Here is an 18,834-nt window from a genome sequence, read left to right as displayed (position 1 = left end):
CAGAGCAGTGCAAACGATAAAGGAAAAGCAAACGTTGCATTATATCGACAACAGTTGCCGAAGTTGACATTTCGTCAGAAATGAACCCAAGGAATTTCTAACAGTGAGAAACAAGTGGCAGATGCAATATTAGCGTTTCTGCAGATGAGTCAGTGGAATACGTGTTGTCGTATAGGCTCGACTGTGTGTAAAATGTCCATGAGGAATACAAGTGAAAGCGATGCTGAAACATGCGTTGAGCCAAGCATTTCATCATCCTTGTCGGACAGGGAGCCACAGATCCGTTTCCAGTGAAACGTACGAGTAGTAAAAGGCAATGTTGTCCAAGAAGCGGGTACTAAACATACGTACGTACCTGGAAGACCATCAGCAGTGTAGTGAAAAAACAATTATGAACAGCTTTTGAATAACTTCGTAGCAGTATGACCATGTAGTGCATAAGAAAAACAACGGACATTCAAGGGAGGACAAGGCGCACTCGTGTTATCGCGTTTCAGTGGTGCTTGATACGATTTTCAGGATGAGCAAGATGGTGACCTTCTACCTTACGCATACCCAATTACACTCAACAAAGATTACACTGATTTGAAGGGAAGCAATGAATAGTTACATTGCTTCAAACAGTGCCATAGAATTGGAAGACATAAGATAGCGACATTTCAAATAAAGCGTGAACTTGACGATGCACAGCAAACTGCAGAATTCGCCCGAAAAGTTATATATGATTTAAACAAACTTATCTCCTCGTCCAGTAAGGAATTGGTCCGAACCAATCGGGACCTGAGGAGGTAATGGTTATGAAAGGAACCCGGAAAAACAGAGGTATCTAAATCATGTAACGTTGTTATTCATAGCACCGGGAATCACAGTTTAAAACACATTATTGAACTATCTGCTGCTACCCGCCAGGGTAGCTGAGAACGCTAATGCGCTACGTCCTGGACTCTTAGGAGCGCCGGCCCCGGCGGGCTAACGACGAGGGCCGGTGTGCCAGCCAGCCTGGATGTGGTTTTTAGGCGGTTTTCCACATCCTGCTAGATGAATACTGGGCTGGTCCCCACGTTCTGCCTCAGTAGCACGACTCGCAGACGTTTGAAACACGTTCGCACTACACCATGGATTCCACTAGATGCAGACAGTTGGGGTACGCACATTCCATCCCGGGGGGGATATGGGCTGGCAACACAAAGAGCATCTGGCCACCCCTTAAAATTAACACGCCAGATCCGGTTAACCATGACAGCAGACCCCGCAAGGTAGGATTAATGCTTGGAGAGAGAGACTGCATTATCTGCTACTATGCCGTAAAGTATAGCCAGTTTCATGATAAGCTCCACGACAGACTGTTCCGCATTCAGTTGCATGCCATCACATTCTATCGGTTCTCATCACCCCTTTATACCAACAAGATTCTATATGGATTCTTTAAGAGTGGATACCTAGCTTAACGCCCTGCAAGGTTTGGAGTTCGCTTTCGATCTTGATAACGCGAATCTTTGTGATCACTGTGGTGCGCCATTTTTCATTCGTCGTGCAAATTAATGGTTTGTTTTGAACATTTCTTGAATGTTGACGATGTCCATTTTGTGAAATGTGGTATATACATCCCAGAGAAGGTTGACCCCTGCACCTCAGGAACACTCATTTTCTGTCGCCCTCCTGATGCATATGATGAGTCATAGCAGCTAATATTTTTTCCTGTCATAATTGTTAACATAACACTTTCAAATGTGTCTTGCTAAAGAGTGAACTTGCAATCTCGCACTCAAGGGGATCCTTGTGAGAAACCTACTGCTTGGTCGTGATAGGGTTGATGATCGGCATTTCAAACAAAGCGTCAAACTTATGATGCACAACGAAGTTCGGAATCTGCCCGAAAATTTGTAGATCTGTGTGGGGGTTATGTGAAAGATTCAGTGTTTACACCTCCTCTAGCAACAAACCTACCAGAACTGCGGACTCGCATCAACAGTGCTCTTGAGGAGACTGACAGTGACATGCTGAGTCGAAAGTGTGAAGAACATGAATATCCTCTCGATATCTGCACAATAAGTAGGTGGCCACAAATGGAGCACTCGTAATACGTGAGAAGAACATGATATTCGACTTGATATGCGCAGAATCAGTAGGAGGGCACATATGAAGCACATGTAATGTGTCAAAAACTTTTTGAGTTTTTCCATGTGTATATGTAAAATAATATAACAACGGTAGATCTGTGAAGTCGCCTCAACCATTTACAATAACCCCACACAGGATGTCCGATTTATCTTGAATAGCCCAAATAACATTAAAAACCTATTAAGCAAATGCTGTTTATTTAGCTACTCGGGGACACTACATACCAGGATTACCTCTTTTGTAACTTTGTTCGTTACGAAGATCTGAACACCACCGCGTCTTTTTTAAGAAGCAGCCTATATTTTTTATTCTATGATCCACTTTCTCTCCTCAGGACAAGTTGAAAGTCATACCACAGTGGCTGCGCGGGATTAGCCGAGCGGTCTACGGCGCTACAGTCATGGACTGTGCGGCTGGTACCGGTGGAGGTTCGAGTCCTCATTCGGGCATGGGTGTGTGTGTTTGTCCTTAGGATAATTTAGGTTAAGTAGTGTGTAAGCTTAGGGACTGATGACCTTAGCAGTTAAGTCCCATAAGATTTCACACACATTAATAATGGTCCCTGCCGCCATTGGATAAGCAGCTGCCAGCAGCAAGTCGTATACTCTTAGCTCACTTATTTGGTACATAGTTTAATTCTTAATTTCTTTGCGTGTTTTTGGGTACTTGCATAGTTTAAATCATAAATTTCGTGCGCATTATAGTATTTGTGAGTTGTAGCATCGCGTTTTAGTACCTGAATAGTGTAAATTCGCGTAGTCGTCTGTCTTCTTCTATTTTTGTTTTGAACGGCCAGTGTCGGTTGGTCACAGCCAGTGTGCTCCCTGCTGCCGCTGGATAAGCAGCTGCCAGCAGCAAGTCGTATACTCTTACCTCACTTATTTGGTACATAGTTTAATTCTTAATTTCTTTGCGTGTTTTTGGGTGCTTGCATTGTTTAACTCATAAATTTCATGCGCATTATAGTATTTGTGAGTTGTAGCATCGCGTTTTAGTATCTGAATAGTGGAAAATCACGTAGTCTCCTTCTGCCACCGAGTAGTGTGTCAACAGTGCGCAAGTAGCAGCAAGTGGCTTATTTAGCGTTCATACAGGGTGTTTCAAAAATGACCGGTATATTTGAAACGGCAATAAAATCTAAACGAGCAGCGATAGAAATACACCGTTTGTTGCAATATGCTTGGGACAACAGTACATTTTCAGGCGGACAAACTTTCGAAATTACAGTAGTTACAATTTTCAACAACAGATGGCGCTGCAAGTGATGTGAAAGATATAGACGACAACGCAGTCTGTGGGTGCGCCATTCTGTACGTCGTCTTTCTGCTGTAAGCGTGTGCTGTTCACAACGTGCAAGTGTGCTGTGGACAACATGGTTTATTCCTTAGAACAGAGGATTTTTCTGGTGTTGGAATTCCACCGCCTAGAACACAGTGTTGTTGCAACAAGACGAAGTTTTCAACGGAGGTTTAATGTAACCAAAGGACCGAAAAGCGATATAATAAAGGATCTGTTTGACAAATTTCAACGGACTGGGAACGTGACTGATGAACGTGCTGGAAAGGTAGGGCGACCGCGTACGGCAACCACAGAGGGCAACGCGCAGCTAGTGCAGCAGGTGATCCAACAGCGGCCTCGGGTTTCCGTTCGCCGTGTTGCAGCTGCGGTCCAAATGACGCCAACGTCCACGTATCGTCTCATGCGCCAGAGTTTACACCTCTATCCATACAAAATTCAAACGCGGCAACCCCTCAGCGCCGCTACCATTGCTGCACGAGAGACATTCGCTAACGATATAATGCATAGGATTGATGACGGCGATATGCATGTGGGCAGCATTTGGTTTACTGACGAAGCTTATTTTTACCTGGACGGCTTCGTCAATAAACAGAACTGGCGCATATGGGGAACCGAAAAGCCCCATGTTACAGTCCCATCGTCCCTGCATCCTCAAAAAGTACTGGTCTGGGCCGCCATGTCTTCCAAAGGAATCATTGGCCCATTTTTCAGATCCGAAACGATTACTGCATCACGCTATCTGGACATTCTTCGTGAATTTGTGGCGGTAGAAACTGCCTTAGACGACACTGCGAACACCTCGTGGTTTATGCAAGATGGTGCCCGGCCACATCGCACGGCCGACGTCTTTAATTTCCTGAATGAATATTTCGATGATCGTGTGATTGCTTTGGGCTATCCGAAACGTACAGGAGGCGGCGTGGATTGGCCTCCCTATTCGCCACACATGAACCCCTGTGACTTCTTTCTGTGGGGACACTTGAAAGACCAGGTGTACCGCCAGAATCCAGAAACAATTGAACAGCTGAAGCAGTACATCTCATCTGCATGTGAAGCCATTCCGCCAGACACGTTGTCAATGGTTTCGGGTAATTTCATTCAGAGACTACGCCATATTATTGCTATGCATGGTGGAAATGTGGAAAATATCGTACTATAGAGTTTCCCAGACCGCAGCGCCATCTGTTGTTGACAATTGTAACTACTGTAATTTCTAAAGTTTGTCTGCCTGAAAATGTACTGTTGTCCCAAGCATATTGCAGCAAACGGTGTATTTCTATCGCTGCTCGTTTAGTTTGTGTTGCCGTTTCAAATATACCGGTCATTTTTGAAACACCCTGTATAAGTGTAGTAGTCAAGTTGAAAATTTGTTTGAGTGCTCTTAGCGCACTTGTTTAGTTAAATCCGTCAAATCATTGTGTAGTTTCGTAATTAGCAGGGGCAGATTTGCATTTTAATATCTGTGACGTGTAAAGTCGCGTTGTGGTCTGTCATTTGTTCATTTCTTTCAAATAGTCTTTGTACGTTACTGTCAGTACAGTTAGCCTTCTGCCGCCGAGCAGTGTGTCAGCAGTGCACAAGTAGCAGCATTACTGCATTTACTAGGCAATCTTGTATTTTAATAACCGTTTAAATTTTGTGTCAAATTGTTTGTGCTCTCTGTAGATTACTTCAGACGTTCTTTGCGCAACAGTAAATAGCATGGATAGGGACTGCGACTGCTGTGTTCGGATGTGGGCTGAGTTGGCATCCCCTCGCCCCCAGCTTTAGGCAGTGTTGGCTTTGGTCACACAGCTTGAGGCTGTTTCCAATGGGCATCACTGTGGAGGTCTGGACGGGGGTTTGTCGCGGACGACCAGCTCGTCCCACGCATCCCCCGTTCGGACTTTGGCTGTGGCTGCCTGGGATACTGCCCACATTGAGGTTGACCCCTCACCCGTGGTAGAGTGGGAGGCCGTCTCGAGGTGTGGCAGGGGGCGAAAGACATTCTGGAGGGCTGAACGGAAGGCCTCTCCAGTTTGTCTGACGAACCGGTTTCAGGCTCTGTCTCCAGCTGGTGGAGAAGAGATGGCTATGAGAAGACGTCAGCCAATTGCTCGCTGACTTACCGCTCTCCAGGATGACAACGCGACAGTAGCGGCCCCTATGAGGTCATAAGGGCCGTGGTCGACTGACGACGCCCCAGTTGAGTAGTAGCTTCAAGACTAGCTACTTGGATAGAAGCGTCAACGCTAATTACTTCGCTTGTACACTCTATGCAGCACAGACTTGGAATTGTTTATACTGAAGAAGTTTTATTGTTTCGTATGTTGCCCTTTGCTTGCGACACAACTGTGTAACTAAAAGTTAAGTTCTGTAATTTACTATTGTAATAAAACTCATTAATACGATTTGTTTGAATGTTTTTCCAGCGAACTGAGTAAACGGGTTCCTAGACACCACAAGTTTCAGAACAAGTCAAGAGTCTGTAATGAAATAGGTGATACAAGAAGTCAAGAATATAAACCGTACATTGCTACTGACTAGCAGTAGCAGAGGCTGGTGCAAGTGATACGAGACGGGATGCGAGAGTGTAACTGTTAGCTGTTTGTCGGATGTTGGTAAGGAGGTTAGCCGAGGTGGCAGCACTCACCTTGTTGAGTGGCGGCAGTCCTGGCAGCGGCCGCCAGAGCGCTCTGCTGTTGGCACGCAGCACCTCTGCCAGGTCTCCGTGAGCCATGAACTCGAACACCATCCACGGGCTCGCACCGGGTCCGTCTCCTGAGGCAAAAAGGAAGCGCCACAGTTATAATCACTAATATTATCTCTGTAATTAGTTCTATCATGTTTCGCTGAGCATTTGTCTACTAAAAGAGCGACCCTGGCAGTCTAAGAATACATATCAGAATAATAACGTATTATGAGGGCCGCACAAGTTCGAAACGACATGAGATACATTACATTCAGAAGATAGTCCACCCCGATAGCTGAGTGGTCAGCGTGACGGATTGCAGTTCTACGGGCCCGGGTTTGATTCCCGGCTGGGTCGGGGATTTTCTCCGCTCAGGGACTGTGTGTTGTGTTGTCTTCATCATAATTTCATCCCCATCTGACGCGCAGGTCGCCCTATGTGGCGTCGAATGTAATGAGACCTGCACCAAGGCGGCCGGACCTGCCCGTAAGGGGTCTCCCGGCCAATGACGCCAAACGCTCATTCCAATTTCCATTCAGGAGACGACTCGTTGCCTCTCAGTACTAAAAACAAAAGAGTAACTCCAGAAACCACAAGCGGCGCAGATTGGAGGGTTCTCTCCCTAGATAGCTGCTGTGGGGCTACATTAAATAACATAAATTGTAAGTGGAAATAAACAAGCTTATTTCTCTGAACTCCACAACCTCTTTCTCCAAACGATACATTACTCTAGACTTCAACGAAGCAGTGGAAACATATAGAAGAACTTCATTTTCTGATACAGTAAATCACATGTAAACGTCGACATCATCTCGTTTCACTCATTTTCTACATGCGCTGCAGAAATGAGTCATATCATATGATCCTGCTACATAGCAGTGCGGACTTGTGTCCTAGGGGTAGCATATTTGACTAGTAATCTGAATGTCCCACGTCGCGGACAGGAACCCAGCCACTGCTTAAATTTTGAATCAAAATCATCAGCAATGACATCCGAAGACTTCCGCTTCACCCTCATGCTCGAACGGCCGCCGGAAGAGCGGACAGAGTTTCAGGGCACTCACTTTGCCCTTTGGGTCGGAAAATGCCCATAAAAAGCAAAAAACCCGGCAATGATCAAAGGCATGAGGATGTAGAAGGGAACGGAAACCACTGCAGTAAAGACATGTACTGTGTATCTACAGAACATGTGGCCTGTAACTGAAAAACGATGATTTCTCCGTTGGCAAAAGTTTATATATTAGTCCCCCACTCGGACCTGAGGAAAGATTAAAAGAGAAAAAGATCAAACAACGCTCGAAAAGGTAATATAGTATGAATTAGAACGTAGAGAGTCAGAAGAATGAAAGTGATAGCCAGCCTATAAAATCTGAGAAAAGGAATACGAGGGCTGTCCAGAAAGTAAGTTCCGATCTGTCGCGAAATGGAAACCACAGAGAAAACCAGAAAGGTTTTATTTGCAACAGTTAGTTACATCTTTCACTTACTTCTCTACATAGTCGCCGCTCCAACTTTATGTTTAGAAAAAATAAAAATTTTGTAGTTAATTACCTCAACTTTTACCACAGTTTTTAATAGATTTGGAAAATTCTGGAGTTTCATACACCTTTAAGTATGGTTTGTAAGCTGTGCAAAATTCATCGAACCATCTCTCTTACTTATGAAGAAAAGTGTACCTATAGCAACAAATGCTGCCATTAGTAAGCGAAAGAAATGATGAAATTCCACATGCAAAAAAAAAAAAGTACTTCTTTATTTTTTCGAACTTCCACTACTATGAGTGTGAATTCTGAATCCTTCCTGGTCATGCCGACAAAGTTTTGTCGTAATGTTGCCCGCATCTCGTGGTCGTGCGGTAGCGTTCTCGCTTCCCACGCCCGGGTTCCCGGGTTCGATTCCCGGCGGGTTCAGGGATTTTCTCTGCCTCGTGATGGCTGGTTGTTGTGTGCTGTCCTTAGGTTAGTTAGGTTTAAGTAGTTCTAAGTTCTAGGGGACTTATGACCACAGCAGTTGTGTCCCATAGTGCTCAGAGCCATTTGAACCATTTTTTTTTGTCGTAATGTTGTATTAACTTCCCAATATCCTCGTCATAGAAAGCAGCCGCCTGTGCTTTCGGCCAGTTATCTGCACTGATCTGCAGCTCGTTGTTAATTATTTCACATCAGTATGTGCAATACTCAGAGGAACTATAAGAATGGACGACCAAGAACGAAGTTCTCGGACTAAAGAGGGTGTAAGACCGGGATGCAGTATTCTGCCGCTTATGTACAATCTAAACATTGAAAATGCACTGACGGAATTAAAAACCTGTTCTAGAGTGAAGCAAAAATCACAGTGAAAGAATATCAATGATAAGACTCGCTATTGACATTTCTATCAGTAAAAGGAAAGAAGAACTCAGGACCTGTTGAATGGAATGCAACAGAACAAAGACGACAGTAATGACAGTAGCAGAAAAAAAAATAACAAACGTAACATCGAAATTGGTGGCAAGGAAGTGAAGAAATTGTACTACCGTTGAAGTAAGAGAACACGTGATAGACGATGCAAGGAGGATGTCAAGAAAAAACAAAACCAGGCAGAGGAAATTCCTAGGGAAGAGTAGTCTTATGTGAGGAAGAAATTTCTCACACTGTACCTTTGCAGCACGTAATTTTTTTTGCAGTGAATCGTGGATGGGAGGAAACAGGAAGAGAAGAGAATCAAAGCGTGTGAGATGATATTCTACGGAAGAACGTTGAAAATCAGTTGTACTGATAAGGAATGAGGAGATTCCAAAGAAGCTAAGAAGAGAGAAGCACATGGAAACTTCTGACAAGAAGAAGGGACAGAATGAAAGAACATGTGTTAAGACATCAGAAAATAACCTCCTTGGTACTAGTGGGAGCTATAGAGGGTAAAAATCTGTAGGGGAAGACAGAGAGTGGAATAAATCCAACAAGTAGTTTAAGATGTTGGGTTCAAGTACGACTGTTTGATGAACAGGTTGTGTCAAGAGAGGTATTCGTGGCGGAACGCATTATGAAATCATGTCAGAATACAGACGACTAAAAAAAAAAAAAAAAGAGGGAGAGAGAGAGAGAGAGAGAGAGAGAGAGAGAGAGAGAGAGAGAGTCAGGAAATCATCGTGGACAAGGGACTGATGTTCGATCGCTTGGATACTATTAGCTATTGCGTATCATAAGAATAAAGTTTCTGAATTTTCTAATCTTAAAACGATTTCACCTGTTCTGTAACGGATCCGGGTATGATCTTTGACCTCGCAGTGATCAAACTCGCATATGGAATAGCAAGTAGGAAACGGATGCTGGTACTGTACATACCCTCCGCCACACACGAACGGTGTCTTCCAGATTACAGATACGCAGGGTGTCCGAGGTGAAACTGGCCAAGAAATTGTTTTATGCAGCTTAGGGTAGGCACCCAACTTGCATCACCTGCGACTGCGGTAGATGATGCAAGTAGGGTTGACCATCTTTAGGTGCACGAAATATTTTCAGAGAACCGTCCAGCCACATTAATGTGACCACCTGTAAAACGCCTGAATGACCACCTTTCCAGCGCGGGCCGCTGCGAGATGTGGTGTAAGAGAGTCAAATTATTTATTTATCGCATGATGATACAGAGCAGCCGGCCGCGGTGGCCTGCGGTTCTAGGCGCTGTAGTCCGGAACCGCGCGACTGCTACGGTCGCAGGTTCGAATCCTGCCTCGGGCATGGATGTGTGTGATGTCCTTAGGTTAGTTAGGTTTAAGTAGTTCTAAGTTCTAGGGGACTGATGACCTCAGATGTTAAGTCCCATAGTGCTCAGTGCCATTTGAACCATTTTGATACAGAGCTTGGATCAAATACATAATGTTATGAGTATACAGTGTAAGAAATGACAATCAAAATACATGTACACAATCAAATGTTCAAAGTATTAAGCTAAATTATCTACACATTACACAAGTTCTTAGATTTCTAAGTCCAATCTATTGATCCAGTTGAGCCCTTCAGGTGATGCATGGCGGATGTCATTTATTGATCCGCCAAAGGTTCGTTTCGGGCATTCACCAACAATGTGATTAATTGTTTGCAGGGCAGCTCCACAGTCACAATCTGGAGATGTTGCCCAGCCCCATTTGTGCTTTAGATATCCGCAGTTCCCTTGTCCTGTTCGGATGCGCTTGATGGTTCTCCACTGGAGACTGGGGAGTGCGAAACCTGGAACTCGCATGGAAGGCTTTTCAACCAGATGACCGTTGAACACTGACTAGTCTTCCGACTCCATACTTCGTTGATATTGAAGTCGGAGGCTTCAAGATGTCGTGCAGTTCGTCAAGGTAGTTTCTTGACTTCAGACGCTGATGTTCTGCTATTAATATATCGCTGTGTACGGGTAGCTGGGGGTTCTTCTGAATGTTTCCCCAGGTCTTCAGGAGAGCATCTGATCTTCGTAGAGCTGGAGGCTGGATGTTACCTGAAACTGGTAGCCATGCAGTTTGAGAGTCAATGATGTTCTGGAGGGTACCGACAGCGACGTGGGGCCGCACAGGTTCCACTGCCGTGACCAGCTGTGCTAGGTTTCTCGGTTGAGGATTCACGACACGAACAGCCCGATAGTGCTGGCCTCACAGATTCTCGATTAGGTTTAAATCCAGGTGTTTGGTGACCACGTAATGTAAGCTTATCAGTCCGTCGCTGACATAGAAGACTGCAAAGCTTCTATCCTTCCCGTCTGCGCAAGCTGTGCAGTGACTAGAGTACATGTAAAGTTTACTGGGACAGGGTAAATGCTAGTTACATTGAAGTCGATAATTCTATCGTAATATTGGCATTTTAATTTGATATTCCCCACAACTGATTCAAATCAAATGGCCCTGAGCACTATGGGACTTAACATCTGTGGTCATCAGTCCCCTAGAACTTAGAACTACTTAAACCTAACTAACCTAAGGACATCACACACATCCATGCCCGAGGCAGGACTCGAGCCTGCGACCGTAGCAGTCCCGTGGTTCCGGACTGAGCGCCTAGAACCGCTAGACCACCGCGGCCCGCCCCACAACTGACAAAATTAAAAAAAAAAAAAAATGTGAATTTCTTTGTCCACCCACACACACCTGAGAATGGCACATTAACAATTTGCAATTACGCGCCCCTATTACCGGCAGCTGCGTTGATAAATACTCGGCATCTCGCAAGGATAACTTCTAGATCGAGAATATTAGGTAAGTTGTTGGAAGTGGTTAGGCGTTGGTGAAAATCTCGCTTCTGGGCACACAAAGAGCTCTAACCCCAGAGCTCTGCACGGAACACGCGTTAGTGCAATGCTGCGATACAGACCGTATATCTCCCTTCGAAGACGATGGCCAAGACGCCGTCTCCAAGTCCGTACCGCTCGATGGCTGAAGGCGACGTCCTTCCACAACTCTCTCGTCTCCCACGCGTACGAAAACGCGCGTGAAGGATACTCAGTTTCGGCCAATGTCGAACGCTCTATCAACGCCGAAATCCCTCCACTGATATCTACCCAATCAGCGAGTAGGTCATAACGCCCCTAGGCAAACGAAATTCCCGTCTTCGGCACGTGTTGCCCAGCACAGGTGGCTCCGGATGCCGGGCTATCCCCAAAAGCCCCGTATTGTCCCGCGTTTCCGGTGAGCGCTACCTGCCGCCCACATCGGCCCGGCGAGCTACGGCCATCTGCAGACTTTACATTGCACAATCCTCAACTTCCGATACTTTTCACCAACGCTTTAAGTTAGTGGCTCAGTCATGCAGACATGCAGGGAATACTGCTCGAGAGTGCCTCATATTTATCATAATAGAGTCATGATCTGATGCCCTGGCCAGTCCCTTTATTATTGATACTAATGTTGGTACGCTAACGTGTAAGTGCACATGTCTTGGCACCTTACAGTAAGTATGATAAACTTGTGCTCGTGCTCTTTCAATCACGCATGTCCAGGGAGAACTGTGTAATAAGTTGCATTGTGCTGCTGGTAGATGCCATCGTGCCAAGAAAAAACAAACTGCATGCAGCGGTGGACATGGTCCGGATCGATAGAGACATTCTTTTGTTGATTCATTTTGCCTCCCAGAATGACGACATTACCCGTGGAATGCCACGAAAAAACTCCCCTGGCCATAACGTTCCCTCTTCCGGCATCGACGATCCAACGGCATATGTCCGACGCACCAAACAATGTGAGTCAACTGAAAAAGACAGCCTGTCGGCGCCCAGTGGGCATCCAGTTGTGGTACTGGTGTGCATATTCCAGGCTTCGTCGCCGATAAACAGCAGTCAACATTGGTGCATTAACAAGACTTATGCTGCAGGGGTTCAAACACAGCAACGTGCGCTGAACGTTGAGGAGACACTGTCGGTAGCCAGATGGTTCATCTGTGCGGCCAGTTTTTGAACAGTTGCACGTCTATTCACCTGTACACACCTCCGCAGCTTTCAACCCTGTCATCTAAGGCCCGTGATGCCGATTTTTGATAGCGCTTCAAATGGTTCACATGGCTCTAACGCTATGGGACTTAACATCTAAGGTCATCAGTCCCCTAGATTTAGAACTACTTAAACCTAACTAACCTAAGGACATCACACACATCCACGCCCGAGGCAGGATTTTTAACCTACGACCGTAGCAGCAGCGCGGTTCCTGAGTGAAGCGCCTAGAACCGGTCGGCCACAGCGGCCGGCTTGGATAGCGCCATTTAGCCATGCACGGTGTACTTTAACCAAGGCGGGAAGCGAGCAGTTTGCACGAGAGCCAATGATCAAGCCGTTTTGGACGTCGGATAAATAGGGCAGTTTCCGCACTACGGCAAAGACTGCAATGTTTTTTTGCGTCCACCTGTTTCAAATGGCTCTGAGCACTATGGGACTGAACTGCTGACCTAAGAACATCACACACATCCATGCCCGAGGCAGGATTTTTAACCTACGACCGTAGCAGCAGCGCGGTCCCTGAGTGAAGCGCCTAGAACCGGTCGGCTTAGATAGCGCAATTTAGCCATGCACCCGTTTTCTCAAATAAGTCAAGACACATTTTCTACTTGTCAAAATGTGAATGTTGCCGGTGCAAATTCACTGCCGAAAAGCACTGAGGAACATGTTTCAGACACCAGTGCATTGTTATTACAATTAATACAACAAATGGGACAAACACAGCAAAAGCTTCAAAAGTTAGACACAATGGAACAAAATCTTCGAAAGTTAGACGCAGTGGAACAAAATCAGAGACAAACACAGCAAAAGTTTCAAAAGTTAGACACAATGGAACAAAATTTTCGGAAGTTAGACACCACGCTTGAACAAACACGTGAAGATTTAACTACTGAGTTAAATAACATTGAATCGAAATGTCAAAAAGTTTGTAATGACGTAAAAACACAAATTTGTGAGCATTTTCAACCTATTTTTTCGCGGCATGAAAATGCATTACAGAATCACGGAGCAGCCATAAAAGTACTGCAAACTATTGTTCATGAAAATCATGAGACCTTGCAAGCTAAAATTGACTCAGTTGCATCTACCGATTCGGTTACGCAACTTGTAAAAACTCAGGAAAACTTAAAGGACACACTAGATACTCTGAAAATTGGTTCAGAAAGACACATGGAGGAAATTAGTTCATTATCAGAGAAAGTAGTTGAACTTTCGGATCAGCTAAATAATTTATCTACGAAGGTAGATGATAATCTGAATGACACAAAACCGGTAGTCTTTAATGACACAGAAGAGTGCGAACAAATTAAGAAATTCAAACAAAATCAGAATCAAATTAATACGCAACACCAAAGAGAAATCCGGGAAGTACAAGATCAGCTGACACAGGTAATACAAGAATTACGTATTTCAGAGGACACTCGCGCCCCAATATGGGAAGAGGGACATAGAAATACGGAACAGCCACAAAATAATAACACAGCGCATTTCGGAAATTATGAAAGAAATTGGCAAGGTGCACCGAATTTTGAAATGGAACCGCCGAAACGACGTAACAATGACCGATATGCGACTCGCCGACATGATGATTTTGACTATAAGCTGTTCATTACTACACGTAAATTTAAAACATTTAAGAATTCTGGCAACGACATTCATCCACAAGCGTGGCTCCATCAATTCTCTCATTGTTTTCCTCCCAACTGGTCATTAGAGCACAGATTAGAATTTATGTGTGGCTATTTAGAGAATGAACCAGCTGTAATAATGCGATCGGTCATTCACGATTGTCACAGTGAAGGAGAATTTTATCATGCCTTCCTCTCAGCATATTGGTCTCAAGCTACACAAGACCGAGTAAAACATAGCATCATAATGATGAAACATTTCGAACAATCTGAATTTTCCAGTCTTGTGAAATATTTTGAAGACATGTTACACAAGAATCAGTACCTGTCAAACCCATACAGCCCCTCAGAACTCATCCGCGTTTGCTTAATCAAATTACCTGAACATTTACGACATATTATTTTGGCAGGACGTTGCAAAGACGACATCGAAGCTTTTCAGGGACTCTTACAAGAATTAGAAATTGACACTGACAATCGCGGAACGCGAAAACAGGAACACAACAGTTACAGGTCACATCCGTCGCAATTCCGCGATGAAAGAAATAATAACTGGACACGACAAGGCTATTCTCACAATACAAATCGTCACCAAAACAGACACCACCCGTATGACAACCGTTGGCAGAGTAGTAATAATTACAGGGAAAGATCACCTCTCCGCGGTAGTGTCTATCACAGAGACAATCAGAGAAACAGACAATTTGGGAACCAAAATAATTATTATCAAGGGAGACCGAATGACTTTAGACGCAACGGTCCAGCGCGCAGTTACGATTCAGGGAGAAATTCTCCACCACGTGACCGACAAGAAAGAAACTATGGAATCTACCGACATGACGACAGACGATATAATCGTAATGACAGAGCTGAATTGCATCAGAACTGGCGGGATTCAAACAGAGCAGAGCCCTCTCGACAAGGTGAATTTGTAGAAGTTAGGTCTCCAAATCCCAATAACGACGCGCGCCAACAAAGACACAATAGGCAATGACTCATACCGCTGGCAGCCACAAAACGTACTTATGAAACTGACGACGCAGCTGCCGTAGCTAGTAATTACGTAAAAATGGAAGACATTAGGGACATCTTACTCCAGGTGCACGACGTAAAACATAACAACATTATATATCCTGTGATTCACATTACAGTAAATGACGTAAAATTTACGGCAGTACTTGACTCTGGTTGTCCCATTTCAGTAATTGGTGAAACAGCCTTTAAGAAATGCAACAAATCGAACGATTGTCCCACACTTCCGTTACGTAAGATTAAATTACAAGGTGCAATCTTTGGAAAAAGTGTAGATGTACGCCAACAAACCAACTTAGAATTCTTTTATCAAAGCCACAGCTTCTCTATGAACTTTCTTATTGTTCCATTATTGTCGACGGAAATTATATTGCGAGTAGACTTTTTGAATGAATACAAAGTAATCTTAAACTTTCACGATGCTGAAATAAGTTTAGAGAAAGAAGGTAGATCAATAGCTTTGAAATTTGAAGATTGGCTCTCAAACCATGACGAAGAAATTAATCGGCTTTACCTCCTGTTAGACAACAGTTCGGAATTTTCGACGGAACTTGACACTAACAATCACTCTGCAAGTACTGACAGGGATGATATCGATGGCGCATTTGATACTAATGAGTTAATTCGGGATAAAATTCAAACACCTGAGAATTGTAATGACAGTGATAGGGAAGACCTTTTTGAGATTTTACAAGCACATTCCACAGTTTTTACTCTCAAAAAAGGAACAATCAAGGGATTTCAATACCAATTTCGTGTTCGTGAGCATACTAAATTTTGTGTTAGACCATACGTAATTCCAGCACATTATAGGGTCCGTGTTAGAACAGAAATCCGATCTATGCTTGACGAGGGCATTATTGAGCCTACAGTAAGCTCATACAACAATCCATTACATGTTGTTGAGAAGAAAAATGGATCGATCAGGCTTGTCTTAGATTCGAGACAAATCAATACTATCATACTGAAACAGACAGGCCGCAAACGTTAGAAGAACTTCTTCAAAATTTTAATGGTGTAAAAGTGTTGTCTTCTATTGATCTCAGATCCAGCTTTTATCAGATCGAACTTCATCCAGAATGTAGAAAATACACAGCTTTCCTTTGTTTCGGCGTTTGTTATCAGTTTCAGAAACTTCCTTTTGGTTTGAACATTTCTTCGGCAGCATTCATTCGCGGGCTAAATTCCATATTACCTGAGTTCTTAAAACGTCACATCACCTTATATGTGGACGATATTCTGATAGCAGAAGCCTCATGGAAACAACACAATCGCATCCTCAACAGAGTGTTACATATTTTTGCAGAATCTGGAATTACAGTTAACTTGGAAAAGTCTGAATTCGGTAGGACAAAGGTGAAGTTTTGGGACATATTATTTCTTCTGAAGGCATTCAGCCGGATCCTGAAAAGTTGGAAGCAATCAGAGCCATTCCAGTTCCATCCACATAAAAACAATTCCGCAGTTTTCTAGGTCTCGTAAATTATTACCGTCGTTTTCTAAATATGCAAATTCTAGTTACACCAAAACTTTGTTCTCTGACTGGAAAAAATACTATTTGGAACTGGGACGAACAAGCACAGTTGGAATTCAATTCTTTGAAAGAATCGCTACTTAACGCGCCAATACTAGCTCATCCAGATCTGTCACAAGATTTCTGCCTTAGCACGGATTCTTCTAAAGTCGGTCTTGGTGCCCATTTATTTCAAGAAGCCACAGAAAATGAAACTACTGTTCAGAAAACCATTGCTTTTGCTAGCCGAGTGCTAACAAAATCTGAAAAAAATTATTCCGTTACTGACTTAGAAGCTTTAGCTATCGGTTGGGCATTTAACAAATTCCGTTTCTTTCTTTCTGGTAAGCACGTAAAAGTATACAGTGATCATCGTGCATTACAATTTCTTATGTCTTCAAAATTAAACCATGACAGGTTAAAACGTTGGGCATTGTTTCTGCAAGAATTCCACTTCACAATAGTCTACATTCCCGGCAAGGAGAACATTGTTTCGGACGCACTGTCACGCGCACCGGCTGGGCTTGAGAAAAGTAACACAGAAGGTAACCTCGAGAAAAATTTCAGTATTCTTTACATTCAGAAAGTCGCCTTTGAAAACTTGATCACCACATCTTTAAAGGACATTGCTCATGAACAAGATAAACATCCGATTTGGAAAGACATCAAAAGTAAATGGCACGAAAAGACACACACTCAGATTCGGCATTATTACCTGGTTATAAACAACATACTCTTCAAACGCTGCACTGTTGATGACAAGCTATGGGTACTTTGCATTCCAGACGATTTTGTTAATAAGCTCATTTGGTACATTCATTTCAGCTACGCGCATTTTGGTCCACGAAAATGTTATCATATTCTTCGAACGACTTGTTATTTTAACAATATGGAAAAGAGAATTCGAAGAGTCTTGTCTATTTGTAAACTTTGTCAAAAGGCGAAACCATCTACTATCTCACATCGTGCTCCGTTGTTTCCTATTATTTCTTCTAAATTAAAAGAATTTGCTGCTGTTGATCTCTTGGGACCCCTTGTCAGAACATCGAATGGATTTTCGTACGTTCTAGTCGCTGTTGAACTTACTTCAAAATTTGTTTCTTTCACTCCGTTACGTAAAGCCACTGGACGGACTGTATCCAACGCCTTTGTTAAAAATTTCTTACGTGAAGTTGGCCACGTTGCTAAAGTCATTTCAGATAACGGACCGCAATTCAGACCTGCTGTTTGGTCACGCACGCTTCGGAATCATAAAATCAAACCTGTTTTTATTTCATTGTACTCACCACATTGTAACCCGTCTGAATGGATTATGAAGGAAATCAATAAGCTTTGCAGACTGTATTATCACAGAAAGCATCAGCATTGGGACAGATATTTACACTTATTTCAAAATGTGCTGAATGAAATACCTCATGATTCCACTGCTTTACCACCTACTCTTGTACTGAAGAATGAAGAATGAAGAACCACCGAACAGAATCAGAGAGCTTGTACCTTTCCCGAATACACGTAAACTTCGGCACAAAGACATAATTGATTTGGCTCTTAAAAATATAAAATCTGCAGGAGACAAAAGGAGAAAACTACACGGTAAAGCAAATGCAAAGAAATTATATATTGGTCAGAAAGTTCTCATTGAAGCTCATTCAAAGTCGCATAAGAAGAAACACTTGAGTCACAAATTCTTTCTAGTTTACAATGGACCTTACAGAATCCGACGTATACCGCATGATAATTGCGTTGAAGTTGAAACTCTGCGTGCTAGGAAGAGTAAAGGTTTACACCACATTTCACATGTAAAACCGTTTATTGAAAGATAATCTGCTTTTTAACTTTGTCTTTGCCATAAAACTTTTCACTTCACATTTCTAGTATGCATTGTCAGACTTAGAAACTGTTACCATGCAACAATGTTTGAAGTTAAATATCCAATCAAGAACCAAGAGAACTTATTTAAACAGAAATTACGAATGCATTGTTATAGTGAACAGACGTCACAGTGTTATTGAGTGTGTACTTTCTTGCTTGTTAGTTGCACGATTACGTAACGACTATAAGGCTTACATACTTAGAACATATACTGGTACTGCTAATGAGATTTTAATGCAACATTTTGGTTTACTTGA

The 18,834-nt window shown here is 43.4% G+C and overlaps 1 protein-coding gene across 2 annotated transcripts in view; it reads right to left on the bottom strand.

The window, feature by feature from the left end:
* LOC126259964 (muscle, skeletal receptor tyrosine protein kinase-like) overlaps positions 1 to 18,834 on the bottom strand; it is a 725,418-nt gene that overhangs the window by 36,447 nt on the left and 670,137 nt on the right. For both annotated transcript variants that reach the window (XM_049957079.1, XM_049957078.1), the window contains exon 7: positions 6,053 to 6,180. In XM_049957079.1, the coding sequence (XP_049813036.1) occupies positions 6,053 to 6,180 (128 nt within the window). The remainder of the gene's footprint in view (positions 1 to 6,052; positions 6,181 to 18,834) is intronic.

This window comes from Schistocerca nitens, chromosome 5 (genome assembly GCF_023898315.1).
Source record: "Schistocerca nitens isolate TAMUIC-IGC-003100 chromosome 5, iqSchNite1.1, whole genome shotgun sequence".
NCBI lineage: Eukaryota > Metazoa > Arthropoda > Insecta > Orthoptera > Acrididae > Schistocerca > Schistocerca nitens.
Note: the sequence above shows the minus strand (reverse complement) of the source record. Positions and strands in the feature narration are given on the sequence as shown.